Consider the following 14,889-nt stretch of genomic DNA (forward strand, 5'->3'; position numbering starts at 1 on the left):
GTCAAGAAAGTGTTTGCTTTCGAAATTCAGTTGTAATTTATGCAATATTTTTGTAGTATCTGTATCACTTAATAATTCTATAATTAAGGAATAATTTAGCATTCCATGTTGTTTTCTTAAGCAACCATCATCACAAATCAAGTTCAAATGTTATTAATGTTACTGTAACATTGATTTAGTATACGAATCTTATTTCATTTTGTGTGTGATTTCGTATTTTACAGTGATGGAGGTGAAATAAGGTTTCATTTCGTGGGTGCCAGAGATGATGGGAGTCGAGTCCGAGAACTGCTGATGACCCTTGTGGAGAAGGCAAGGTTGGCCAATTTCACTCTAAATCCCACACATTTCTCTTTCAAACAGGAGCCAACATTATTATTGCAGGTAAAATGCCATAGTATTTATATGGTTCTCTGATTTGCCATTTGTAATTCTATGTGATTCGCTGGATTTATTGTTGCAAAATTGATGGATTCTTATTTATCTAGTTATTAAAAAGTAATGCAGCAAATCGGGGATATTAGCAATCGTAAAATTGTTTTATTGCTTCAAAATTAGCAAAAAAACAGTGTGGTTTTGTATTATGCTTGATTTTTGTTGAACTTTTAACAATGAACCTACTCATTTATATGTATGTTGTGGACCGTGCCTCTAAAAGAGTCAGGAATCAGAAATGATAGGTTGCCGCCCAGCTCCTACCAGACGTTATTACAGCACGTGACTCGCATCTCTAAATCTATACTTTTGACTTTTTTTTTTTGTTAGTTGAGCATTTCATTTTTACATGAGGAGCTACTTGAGCTTTATATTAGATTATAATATGTGCTGCTTGAGTTGAAGCTTTTCTAGAAAATATTTTGTTTCTCCATTTATTGAAAAAAATGGGCTGTGGTTTGTGATATGTTTCCTAACAAAATGCCTATTTTCAGCCCTCCTGAACGATAAATAAAATTAGTCAATAAAGCTAATCAAACCTTTGATGCTTGAACATGGACGGAGGGAACGGTTTATAGGATAATCTTTCTTGTATACTAGTTTTTTGTCTATGATAATTAAATTTGATTTAAAAAAAGGCAATACATAAAGTTCACCCTGGGCAATTCCAGCAAAACCACACTTTTCTATTCGTGGTCCTGATGTACAAAATCTTCAACACCTAGTTTCACCAAATTTTTTCTTTTTCTTTTTATACCTTAATATCTATTGGCTCCAATAATTAAACCAAAAATGTTTTTCACAATTATGACATGTATTTCCGTTGATGGTGTAGAAGCTATTTGGAGTCTTGCTGCCCAGTCCCGACGTTATCCTTCATAGTTTCATTATCTTTGGCGTGAAAGCCTAACATTCACTTAGGTGTGTATTTTCTATCTCCCCTTGTTGGCTCAATGGGCGTACCGGTAAATGAACTTATCTATTATGCGCTTTAGAGGAAGTCGTGTATGTTAGCCTATCTAGGGAGTACTACGTTTGGGCTTCCGCGTACTGTTGTTGTTGGAGCTTCTCAACTTTTGTTTCTACCAATCTCCCCTCCCTATTGTTATGTTGCCTCAGTTAATCCTTCAAAAAGAGAGGAAGATCTGGCTGATTCTTCGTAACAGCCTCCTAGCCTAATTTAACTGCCTTTTAGTTATCTTGAATGCTGCAACTTACCGAAATCCATTGACGTGAACCACATGACCCTTTTTTTAATACATGTTGGATTTCTAGTCCCTACAAGGTTTTGAACTTTCCAAGAGTTGAAATAGTTGTTTGGAAAAAAATCAAGAATGACACGCGGCGTTTACTGATTTTGATCCTTTTCACGATCATCAGCAGTTTGAGTGTGCTATAGCAATTTTATCTAAATACACTATATAAATTTCCGTGAACAGTAATACAAGAAATTTTCATGAAAAGTAATAAATAACGGAAAATACGAATTTAACTTAGCAATTTTTGAATAAACTGAGTATTAGGAAGTGATATCAAACTTAAATTAAATTATACATGTAATGAAAGGTCTGTAAAATATGTCATATTAAATAAACAAATATTGTTACACCCTACTACACATTCCCATTACATAAAATGTGTAACATTTTATATATTTATATGTTATAAATCCTTCCAACGTTCATTGTAATTACTAAAAAAAAATTTAAAAACGTATATTTGAAATTTACCTTTATATATTTTTAATTAACCGTAAATGTGGTATTAATGAAAAAACAAAACAAACATGTATATCTGCCTTTAGCTTCTAGACAGTCTAAATTCAAACCTCAGTTGATATTTATAGTCAGACAAATACATCTAATGAGCTCACTAAAGTTTATTAGTAACTTTTGTAAAGCACCACTATGCTTTATGTTTCTATGAACATTTTATTATCTCAGATTCAAAGCTGCTCCTCTATACATATGTGACTAAAGATAAACAATTTAGGTATATTAAATAATTTTTTGTATAGGTTGGTAATAAAACTTTGTTAGCGGAAATCAGAGGAATCATTCAGCTTAATTCAAATTTGTCTAGCAGAGGATTTTTTATTGCTTTTAGTTTAACTTTTGTTTAAGTTGATCTTTCGCTCTTGCACCTAGAGGTAAATTGTTTGTTTGGCTGTTTTATTAAAGCTCCCTATAGAGGTAGAAGTATTAGTTTGTAAAGAAATTGTTTGTAAAACCACTCTCTGTGATCTAAAATAACTATTGCTTTACTCAATGACAGCGTTGGTACTAGGAATGTATTGTACCTATGTATGAGATGATAGGCTTCGAGTATGTCTATAGTTTCGCTAAATCCAAATACAAACTCATGTTTAATAGGCCTTGAAGTTTGTGAGTCTTTGATTGAAGATGATCTACTAAGTGTTATTGATGTTACCAGACTGGGGTTCTAATAATACTAATGGCTAGCCCACTATGAGTGTCACAATATAATTAAGTCACTTTATACAAGCTTTTCACCTAAAAAGACGTTTTCAAAAAAAATGTTCGAGATCAAAACTCAGTATTACTAAAACTGTGCCACCGAGCACCAGACTTTTATTAGCATTTCTGAGACAGGGTTTGAAGAATAGTAGTTTAATTGGTTTAAATAAAAAAAAAAGTGTTCTAAAAGTTTCGAAATTCAATTTTATTTAAGTTTTTTAAGGAACTTAAAAAGATTTTAAAAACTGAGAAGCTTGTTATTTTCGCACTTAGTTAATTGATTATTGAGATACTGAATTATATAAGTATAATCGTAGACCTAATATAATGTGGAAATTGATAATAATTTCAAAGCATAATAAATCGTGATGTGGACACGTATATTTCACACTCGTTTATAATGTTAACCAGGTCAGTAGTACGATTGAAATGAGTATGCTAGAGATGTGGTTTATATTCTCGTATTATGGTCACATTGAATGCAATGTTTGTGTTTAAGTGTTTTGTGATTAGCCAATGACACTTTATCAATCAAATGTGTAATAGGGCAACTTAATACAGGCACGGTTTATGTTTGGCTGATTGCCAGCAAAGTCCATCTGTTCACACAAATTATATTAGTACTCATTTCTCCCTCATATAATTTTCCTAGTCCTTACGTGATTGTTTTTTTTTTTTTTTTTTTTTTTATTAAATTTATGAGTATAATTTTATTTTTTAAGTAGAAAGTCTGTAAACTGAAATTACAATAATAATATTTTTTAAATTTTGGCATTTTAGCAACATTTCTTAAAATTCGTGGCATGAATTTCCTTCTTCTAATAGTTCCAAGCCAATGCACCTCTCTCTTTTTATTTATCAATTATTCGAATTGAAATAAGGTTATTCTGAAGTAAATACTTTTGTGAAACAGAAGCATCTAACTATCACCATGTTGACAAACCATGGAAACTATGTGCTCTGGTAATCTTTGTTTAGGAACTTTGGTCAACATTGAACAAATTGATCAGAAATTTGAATTTACTAATACATATTCAAAAGTCAGTACTGCCACCAGCTGATGGTTTTAGGTTTTAGGTGACCAGGAAGTTACCTCCTGTTAAGTAATCACCCTCAAACTACCTCCCACAATAAACCTACAGAGATTTCTGAATGATTTTTTGATTGACTTCAAAACCATTACAATTCATTCTTGTAACGAATTTCATACAACAGGCGTATCTGAAATTCTACAGGACCACCGAAATGAAATTCATACACCACAGGTGACTGACTACTGCAGGAGTCCCCAAACTTTTTACACAGGGGGCCAGTTCACTGTGCCTCTGACCGTGGGAGGGCCGGACTATAAAACAAACTATTTTAAAGGAAAAAAAAATAAAACCGGGAACAAATAGAATATTTCAAATAAAGAACAAGTTTTAATCAACAAACTGCCCAGTATTTCTGTGGGAATTATGGACCTGCTTTTGGCTAATGAGATTGAAAATGTCCGGTTTAGTTATAGTGCTTTGCCTTTCTTCCTACTTCTGCTATTATTTTACACTGTTTTCGGAGCCGTGACGCGTGCATCGCGCGTCATCGGAAGTAGTACTGTACATGAGCGACGCAACGCTTTGTGACAGCCACATATAGTGCTCCTCTCACTGACCACCACCAATGAAAGAGATGCCCCTTCCGGAAGTGCGGCAGGGGCCGGATAAATGTCCACAGAGGGCCGCTTGTGGCCCGCAGGCCGTTGTTTGGGGACCCCTGGACTACTGTCTCCAGTACGGTCACACTCATTTTATTAAACGACGAACTAAGGCCATCATCCCCCTGGTATCTTATTCTCTCCATACATTTTGGCTCTTCAGCTCATTCCGCTGTTGAATAGTGTTTGCTGTTATGAGAAACATGCTCCCCGACACCTATGACCTCACAATTGACGTGTCTTAATTAAAACCTCATAACCTTTTTTTCCTAGGTTCGGTCTCACTTTTTCTGAGAATATTTGTGTGTAGAACTCCATCCCATATTTATGGAAATCAGTTCTAGTGTTTATAGAAATTTTTGTATCACCCTGGCTTTTATAGAAAAAGAACTAACCTTTTTTTTCTTCTACCATCCCTTTCGTTAATCCCTTAATAAAACTTCAGGAACATTCTTATTCACTCTCTCCAAGATATCTTGCAATAGTATATATTTTTTCATCCATGAAAATATAATTGAGTTAAATTTCATTGCAGCCAAATATAGCAGAATATATATGTTTATAAGGGAAACAGTGAGATAGGGAAAGAATGAGATAGGAGTTAGTGTGTGTGCGAAAAAGAGATTTATCCAGAAAATGAGACAACCCAAACAGAATAATGATTCTGCCAAAAGTATTGAAATGTATATCACCTACTTTGAATTGTTAAGTTCTCCTGAGCTTGTCTTCCCTGTATTAGTTCCTGAACTGAATACAAAAATTCTAAAGATAAGAATGGATTACTTGATCCTAACCATTACGTTACAAGAAAGTAATATTAAGCTGAGAAATGAAAGTTGTCGCCTAATTTATTTTTAATTTAACGAAGGGAAATAGACGACTGAATTTTACTTTACTTCATTTGCCTTTTCAGAATTGACATTGTTCTTATTTCATTCATATTCGTATTTTTTATCATAAAATTATATCGTTACAATTATTTGCAATTTTTATGAGAGTTTGAATATTTGGTGCATTATGATTAAAGTTTATGACTCAATTTCTTAAATTCGGCACGTTTATTGTTGTAGCAGTAGCAAAAGTATTAAAATGTTATAGTGAAAAGATTTAGAACTAGGCGATTTAGCTGAGGAAAGAATTCCTATATTGGAGAAAGACAATTGAAACATTGTCAGCATCACCAAAGAGACAGATTCCTCATTAGGTTTTCTTTATTCCATACTCAACCATTTCTTCAGTCTTTTCACATTCTTCATTCGTCGCTCGACAGATTCACTTTAATCACTTAGTCTTATACATTTTCAAACTTTACTTAAAGAACAGCCTCCTTGTAGCATCCTTTTTCATCAAGCCATCATCCCATTACTCCTATCTAACACTTATTGTTAGATTATATACGTAATACGTTTATTTACCTTATGTTCATAATTTTTAGATGGTATTTTTAGTTTTAATAATTGTCGCCTTTCTAAATCTCTCTGAATTATACTTTCCTCCAAAATAATTTTAAAAGTTAAATAAATAATAATAAATTTTGTCCATCAATCAACTTCCAGTCTCATCTAAAACCTGAATTGTTCATTCAATGCTTCAAGTTTGAATGCAGACATTGTACGAATGAAACTATAATTTATTTTTTGCTTATGATCTATTCTTAATCAATTAAATCAATTTCAGATACTTATCTACTTCTAGTGTATTTGTCTTATTAACATTTCTTAAATACTGACCGTAACATCTAGATGATTTTTTTTTTTTTTTAAATTTATTAATTATTATGACCTCCAGTATCCAGTAAAATATTACACGCCTGTAGTTTTACTTTTTTAAGAAATAGAGCTTAGAGGTGGTTCAATATTTCAACGGTTTACTGAATTAAATTTCTTTTTCCCTAAAATATTTTTTCAAGAGATTAAATTTAATACTTCCCTCTAGATTTTTTTAAAACCATGAATGTACATTAGAAACTACCTTTTCATTCTTTATTGCATGAACCATTGGAAGAAACTCTGCTGAGTTTTCATTGTTTGGACAGATTCCGGTTTACCTCCGGACTTTAAGTGACTGCCGTACAGTCAAAAGTTGGAAAAGTTAAAAGTACTTGCTAACAGTTGTTTTATAAAAGCGTACATTTATCAGAGACAGTGGCATGTTTCTTCATTTAACTTTTCAACCCTTTGGCTACATGTTTCTCATCCCTGCTTCTCTCTAAATATAGAACACTAGTGTACTACACGTATTCTTTTGTTTTCTTAAATAAATAAACAATATTACTTGCGTAATTATTTAAGTAATTAGGTATAACACGTAATTTATTTTATTTTACATTAATAATTCCATCTTGAACCTTTTTTAAATTTATTTTTGTTTCACTTGAATAATTAGTGTGTATAGCGAAGCCAAATATTTAAATTAAAGTTAATGTTTTGAGATCCCATGAATTTGAAAAGTAGTTTTTAAAAATATTCAATGTTATCTAGTGTGTCTTGGAATATACTCGTACATGATTTAAATATAATTCTGATATGAAAAATCGCAATAATTTCAAATTCTATTAGGTTAAAGACATTAAAAGATGGTAGTAAAAAAGAAAATTTTTGTTACAGGTTGGTTTTGAACAGCGCTAAATTTTTAGGCATCAAAATTACTGTCGTCTAAATCAAAGTCATTTCAATTATCCGAAATATCTTCCTCTCTTACTATTCGAGACAGAAAGTTTATAGTTTCAGTACTTTTTTCGTATTGGCTCATATAATGCAGATGCGAAATGAAATTTTTTCAAGTTGAATTTAATATTGCTAGTAATTGACTTTTGTTTCTTCTTTTTTTAAAGGTAATTAAAGTACGCAACGTAACAGATTGGCTGCAAGAATTTATTTTGAAAGATGGTACCTTAAACAATTAAAATATATTTAGGGAAATAACCTATTCAATGCTGTAAAGGTCTAGGTCTCTTTAAGACACCTCCTTCAGTCCAATCTATTAGATTAGATGTAGAAATCAGAAAGGAACCCCAGGTAAAACTTAAAGGCATGATTTTTTTTTTTTGGCTTAAGAACTATCCAAACATTAAACTGATAGAATACGTGTTGCGGCGTTTCCACTTCTTCCTGAGAGCAAGGTAACCGCTCTCTGAATCCGAGCAATGTGTATTTCCTCAGTCTATAATAGTCCACAAGTAAGCCTACGATCATTCGAATGACCGACAAGGATGTTGAATAATGCCGCGTACATAATAATTGACGTTTTTTGAGGAATCCATTAAACTTCCTATGAGACTTACTTTGCACCGCAGCTCTTGGTACTGAACTTGTATCATATCTTGCAATGCCGCAACATTGTTCGGGTCTCATGGTATACTGAACACTAGAGTCGCTATATTTCAATTGGTTTTACAGGAATCTCTATCAAATTTTGCTCATTTCAAGACAATATATAACTACATAATTGAGGAACGTTTCAACATTAGGGTTGTAATACCGAAGGAGTTACACGTTACTGAGTTTTATATAAAGGTTACATGTTATAGTAGTAGCGTAATGTTTTTTTTGTATTTTTTTTATTTTTTGGCATTGGCTTCCGCCATACAGCCAGTATCGTCTAGGTGCTTATCACTAGAATATCACTCACTCTCCATTCTTACCTACAAATACATTCGCTTCACACATTCATCATTCTACTATATACCGATATTTACATAAACTACTGCTAATGGATGGAGCAGCACATCATGGATGGAGCAGCACTCTGTGCTCCTGCCATCCTTCTACGAGCTTAACCAAAATTAAAATCACGTAATCCTTCTCTAAGCATTTTCTTCCATTCATTCTAATTCGGCTATAGCTTTTAAATACATTCATATTTCATTGCTAGCTCTGCTATCGACTTAAGCACATAAATGTTGGTGGAGAATATAATGTCTTCGTAGCGAAATGGTGCATCTAAATACCTGTATATATCGTCAAACATGCGTTTCCTTTCTACCACATAACGTGGACATATCATTATTACATGTTTGAAATCCTCCTCCTCATTGCAATCTACGCAAAGAGGAGAGGACCTTTTGTTGATCCTGTGTAGATTCGATCCGCACACCGCGTGGTTCGCTCTCAGCCTGCTTATTGTCGTAACAACCCATTTATTAGTGACAGTTCCCTTAAACCATGGTTGTCTAGGTAACTGATCTGCCATAGTTTTATAGAATCTACCTTTATCACCATTATTGTAATCTGTCTGCCATTTTTGTAGTGCTGCTTTTGCAATTGTTTAAATTGCTGTAGCGTAATGTTTAAAAATAAATAATGTTTTCTGTCGATGGAACAAATCCTGAACATTAACTTAATATTAATAGATAGAAATTTTACTATTTAATTTAATCTATGAATTTAATGAAAGATTCTCTATTACAGTGCTATTGGAAGTCTTATTATAGAAGGGGAAAGCCCTGAAAATGAAGTTCGTAACGGTGAGAGAAAATAGAAAAAAAATCCATTTCTTGCACTCCATTACTATACTCTTTATTTATTTTTACGTAAAACTACATTCTTCTCTAAAAAAATTCATTTTATTCGTGGTATTAAGGCAATCATTAATCATCACTGGGTAAGAGTCGCCTTCGTCGTGTGACAGTAAATGGGAGAGTCTTTGAAGCATAGGAAAAAGTACCTACATTGAAGAATGCAGTGTAAAGATGCAATGTTCCTCTTAGAGATCGAGATCTTGTAAATGGTATTCAAACTCACACATAAACACTCACTCACACACACATTATATGTATAGTGTATAACTATATATATAATTTCTATCTAGAGAGCTGCTCCAATATTTGGAAAAAGAAGAAGGAAAGTGTTAAGTGGCTTTTTTAAAAGACGTTGCTCGTTTATTCCATAAAAAAAAAAAAAAAAAAAAAAATTGGTATCTTAAAAAAGCTGTTGTGAATACACACACGTCTTCTTTTTTTTTAATCGTTATTTATGTTATTAAATTTTGAAACTTAAAATTTCTACCAAAAAGGTTATTGATTACAAAACTGTAGAGGTTCATTTATGATGAAGGATGTTGTGTCCACTCCAAAACTCTATTAAATCAATAGTTATTATTATTTTACTTTATTTCCTTTTGTTGTTCCGTTGGTGCATTGACTACCTGCCCACTAATGCCTTTCTGAATTTAAAAACAGTGCAGAATGGCGCCTCCATTTCTCTCTGAGACGTCCATTACATTACAGCTTTTATCAGGAAGTAGCATGAAATGAGAGATGTAGCACATCCGCCCCTTCCTCTTCCCTGGACTATAGTCATCGAAGCTAGTCGACTAAGGGAAGTACATGCTGGCGCCACCCTTGCCTTATCATATGGTTGGGCATTATTCTTAGATTACATTGGTATCGCCAATCTATCTTCACTTCAGAATTTTGCTAGTATTCTATTGTACATTTCTGATTTACAAATAAATTTCTAAGTTGTTCAACACATTCACATTCATATTTCAATTGTTAGTTCTATTTCGAAGGGTTAGTTTTTTTTTGGATTACTTGTAAAAATAATTTCTGCCCTCCATTTTGAAAACTATAATACCGTTGAAATAAGGGAGGAGTGAAACCGAAACTATCTTAATATAAGTCTTGGTAAATAAACCTGCGGAACCCTCTTTCAGGTTTATGCAAGTCGTAGCAGAACTACTCGATGTCTCGCTACCTGAAGAGCAGATGCCTTTTATGAATGTGTGCCACAGTCGGAAAGTGGTCCCCTTCCACCAAGTAGATGCCCAATTTGTAATTCCAATCTCTAGCTTCGTTGGAATAATAGGTTCTCAACTGGCATAGCCCTACGCACGGCTTTACATTTTTTTTATTTAGGGTATCACCACTGGAGTTTATCATTTTTGTTTTCTCTTTCGCTATTTCTTCCATTGATATAATCAATATTAGCTGGCAAAAGGAGGGATTAGCTCAGAGGTTTGTGCTAACAGGAAACTTAAATACGAAAATCTGGACGATCGATTTTTATGGGAAATGAATAGTAAGCAAACTTCAGATTATAAATAACTTTTACCTCGGTTAATAACTTTCTCTACTTTTATTTTTATTTTTCAAAATCTTCGAAAAAAATTTAGATTTGTTTTAATCTGTTACAAAGATTAGAGAGGGAAATAAGAAAACAAGCGCTGTAAGTTTTAATCCTTTGCAAAGAACTGATTTTATTTAACATTACATTGTTAACTGATTACATTATTTATCTCTTAGTTTTTTGGATAAAATATAATTAATTTATTTTGTAAAGGTTATAAGTTAGATGCAGTACAAAAATAAAGCACTATAAAATTTTAAATTTTTCATCGGGAAGAGAATAAATTAGTAATTTATTTAGAAAAATTAAATAAAAATAAATGTATGCGCTTTTAACAATGCCCTGACTTTAATAAATAATGTCGCAAGTCAAAGACTGGATAAACTCTATTATTTATTGTGGCTGGCATAATTCCAGTCTTTACTGATAACCAACCATTGAATTATTCTATTAGTAGATTGTATTTACTATTCAAATTTGTATTAGAGATATGAAATTTATAATTAGTTAATGCTTTCAATACCAATTTTTATATATTAGTAGTAATAATTTTTTCTGCAGGCAAAATTACTTAGGTAAACTCATAATACCTAAATCAATTGAAATATCTTGATTTTAATTATTTTAGATTTTTTTTTTTAAATTCATACTTTTAACATACATATATTTTGATCCATAATTAGAAGATACTTCACCATTTCATTGTAGAGAATTTTACTTCCAATCAATAATATTGTTGATTACGACAGTTAGGGAAGGGAGTAGCTCAGTGAATAGCGTTTAATGGTTTCGAGTTGGAATCCAGTTGCTGGCCATTAGATTTTTTTTTCCTAGGAGCTTCTCTCAGCCCATTACTTCTCTTTCGTAATTCTCTCAGTACGGAAGTCGGTAGTGCATTGAAAAAAGCTCCGGGCGCCAATAATAACACATTTTGACGCGTCTTAAATAAATACGTAGTAGTACCTTAAGGTTTCTTTTTTCTTCACATTTTCTGACTTATCAGATGTTTAATATTTCTGTACCTCGGAGGGAAAAGGCACCATGTCACAAAAAGTAAATTTTACAGGGGAGCCAAATGAAGATATTTTTCCAAATTCATTTTTTGTTCCACTTTTCCGGTTATACTCTTTCCTGTACTTCTCACCGTAATTATTACATTAGGTACGGCCACTTTAACTCCCATATTTTAAAATATTTTACTTTCATCTCCATTGTGAAAAAATTTATGCCCATGTAGTGCCTTTTACCCTTGAGTAATGAAGTATCATAGCGCTTTTTAAAAATACATAAATCGCTTAATAGTAAACATAGGTCATAGTGCTTTACACCTGTAGAAAGAGCAACAAAAAATTTGTTAAATGATGCCAAAATCTGAAAATCGAAAAAAATGGACATGGTGCCTTTTCCCTCCGAGGTACAGATTTATTATCTGTTGATTACATTGTACTCAGTTATATGCACGTAAATTTCTCTCTCGCTTCTCTTCTAGATTTATTTATTCTTGAAGCCTACTCTAAGAAGGTCTAAGCAATCACTAGCTTGAAAATTTAATAATTTAAATAAAATAGATGACAAAAAAAATTGATATACATTATTTTTGAAAAACACGATTGGCAGATTGCGCATCAACACTTTAAGCTTTACGCTTCTCTCTATTGAAGTTAGAGAGCAACTGACCCAGTAATTTATTTTACACTTCTATTGGCAGTATCGTACTTACAGTTTCTTTTTTTTTTTTGCTTGAGTGGAAGCAAAAAGTATGAGGTAAAAATGATCCATTATTATAGAAATGATTGGCATTCATTGAACAAAATCGTTGGAGCCATTTTCTAGAAAATTACAAAAAAAAACTTAATTCCAGAAAGATTTTTGCAACTTAATTTTATCTATTGGCAGTTGTTACATTTTATCGAATGGACGATTAGAGAGACCTACAAAAAAATATGGGTTTCCGTAAAGTGACATTTTCTGTAGCTTTTGGTTTTCACTTGAACGTACACTTGTATGACTTCATCTAAATTCTAATCGGCTATAAGTATTTTTTTAAAAAATCATTCACTTAACAATTCTTCATTCAAAGATTTGGACATTTAATTACATCCAAAAAAAATTAAAGTGTATCTTCTCGTACTTAGTTAAAATGTGATAACTTAGTAGTCTTGTTCATCTTTTCTTCGCGACTGATTCATTAATCCAAAGAGAAAAATGATTATTGTCAATTATTGTTGTTTCATTGGACAAATCCTAACATTGTTGGCTTTAAATTATTTGAAATTCAATGTAAAATTATTTTACAGATTACATTTCAATTAGCACAAAGTGCCCTAAGGGAATGAACAATCCTTAAAAGAAGTATTTCTCGCGCTCCTAACTAGTAAATATGTACACAGTGGTAATTTAGGTTAAAGAAAGATAAATGGGGGTGGATATTTACGCTTCGAGAACATACTCTTGGGCAAGTAGAATAGCCAATTTTAGCATAATCTTCCCTTACATCCATAGCAAATGACGGTCACGATTGGAAATTCGATAAACGAAAACACTAACTAGCCAAAGATGTCCCTTCCTTGGTCAAGTAGAACTAACCATAGGGATATAAAACGAGGGGTGCATAGAAAATGAGATTACCTCAGACGCCACCATTCTTCCAAGCCACAGTGTGGTTTGTTTGCTTACTGGATGGTTCCATACATTGCAACGCATCAATAATTCATTTTAGGAGATGTCTGAAAAGAAAATTAATAAATTGCTCGAAAAACATCTTTCGGCAAAGCATATTACAGAGATAAGTGTAGGTTTATTGCCAATCTATTTACTTAAGAATTCAAAAAAATAGAATTTTCTTTCAACTTTTTTAATAAATCAGAACAAATAGAAAAGATTGTAGCAGCGGCGGTCGGGGTTCAGGCAGGACGCCAAAGTTCGTGAGAGCCCTTTACTTATTTTCGAAAAGTATTTTCAACAGTAAATAACTTTTCTCTTAAATTTTTAATTAATCTAACACATTAAAAAATTGATTAAAGTAAAAAGTTAAATGAAGAGATTAAAGCAAAAAAGTGAATTAATTTTTTTATTCATTTTGTTTTCATGAATATATTGAATACTAATTTTCTGTTGTAATTAGGGTTGAATTCTCCGAAATTTTGGTGGAAGATTAAGGTTTTATCAAGAGAGATATACTTTGTCTCCCTCTTTTTTTCATAAAAAAATTTAATTAATTAAGTTGATACATTTGCCAGTTTTATAAAATATTACTACGGATTTACTTTTAGTAACTACATAAACTTTCTAATTCTACTCATTTAAGTAAATAATTATTCATAGAATTCATTTTCATAGAATTCTAAAGTTAAATGTGTAGTTTTTCAAGGGCTGCTCGGATGTGGTATATTTGCCCAGAAGAGGCAAATGGGTAGTCTCGTAGTCGCATGCTGGTCCTATTTACTTATTGTCCAATATTCTTTGTATTACAATTATATAAATTATAATATATAATGCATAATTGAAGTAGCAGTAGTCTTTTTTCTTCCATTTTATATAGTCGTTAAACATTTTTATCTACAATCAGAATTAATCTTACTTTTTAATGCTTCTTTTAGTGCATTTTTGTGCATATAATATGTAATTCGAACGTTAATATTGTGTAGTGCATAGTGATGGAGCTGGAGTTGGTTTCAAGTAGTATGCTGGACCGAAATGTTAGTGACCACCAGCTGTTGTATGTTTGTAGCCTGTACCTCTGAGAAACCATGTCAGTTCTGTGCGTGGTTGGGTGCTCAGAGTCAATATGTTGTAACAATTGAATTCCTGTTGAAAGCTTTAGATCCCCAAAGAAATGGTAGTTCAATTCTCACTTAATAAGGATAATTGAGGATTTTATTATTATTATTTCATTTTTTAGTTCTTATTTTTGACTCATCGACAACTTGGTCATTAGCGCCGTATTTTATTTGTTTTTTTCTTTTGCATGGGGGAAAAAATGTAAATTTTTCTCAGCTTGGTTAAGCTTTTATGATTCAAAAGTTCAACTGTGATAGTCCCGTATTGATTCCCACTCCTTGGAACTACAGACTGTAACTAACTCTTCCATAATTAGCGTCCAAAGAAAGGAGATTCAACGTAAATGAGGCTGCTTCATCAATATATACATTATATTTCTGTGATTTTCTTATTTATGAAGTTCTCTATTCCAGCCTTTTTTCTGTGTTTAAAACTG

The 14,889-nt window shown here is 32.2% G+C and overlaps 1 protein-coding gene across 16 annotated transcripts in view; it reads left to right on the forward strand.

Annotated features, from left to right (window-relative positions):
- The window catches only part of LOC141453691 (uncharacterized), a 298,436-nt gene that overhangs the window by 183,654 nt on the left and 99,893 nt on the right, over positions 1 to 14,889 (forward strand). For all 16 annotated transcript variants that reach the window (XR_012458122.1, XR_012458121.1, XR_012458123.1 and 13 more), the window contains one exon: positions 225 to 384. Coding sequence is in view for 12 of the 16 variants with exons in the window: in XM_074127202.1 (XP_073983303.1) it covers positions 225 to 384 (160 nt within the window). In the remaining 4 variants the exon portion in view is untranslated. The remainder of the gene's footprint in view (positions 1 to 224; positions 385 to 14,889) is intronic.

Source organism: Rhodnius prolixus, unplaced genomic scaffold, assembly GCF_049639745.1.
Source record: "Rhodnius prolixus isolate KJV_2025 unplaced genomic scaffold, Rpr scaffold_3, whole genome shotgun sequence".
Taxonomy (NCBI): domain Eukaryota; kingdom Metazoa; phylum Arthropoda; class Insecta; order Hemiptera; family Reduviidae; genus Rhodnius; species Rhodnius prolixus.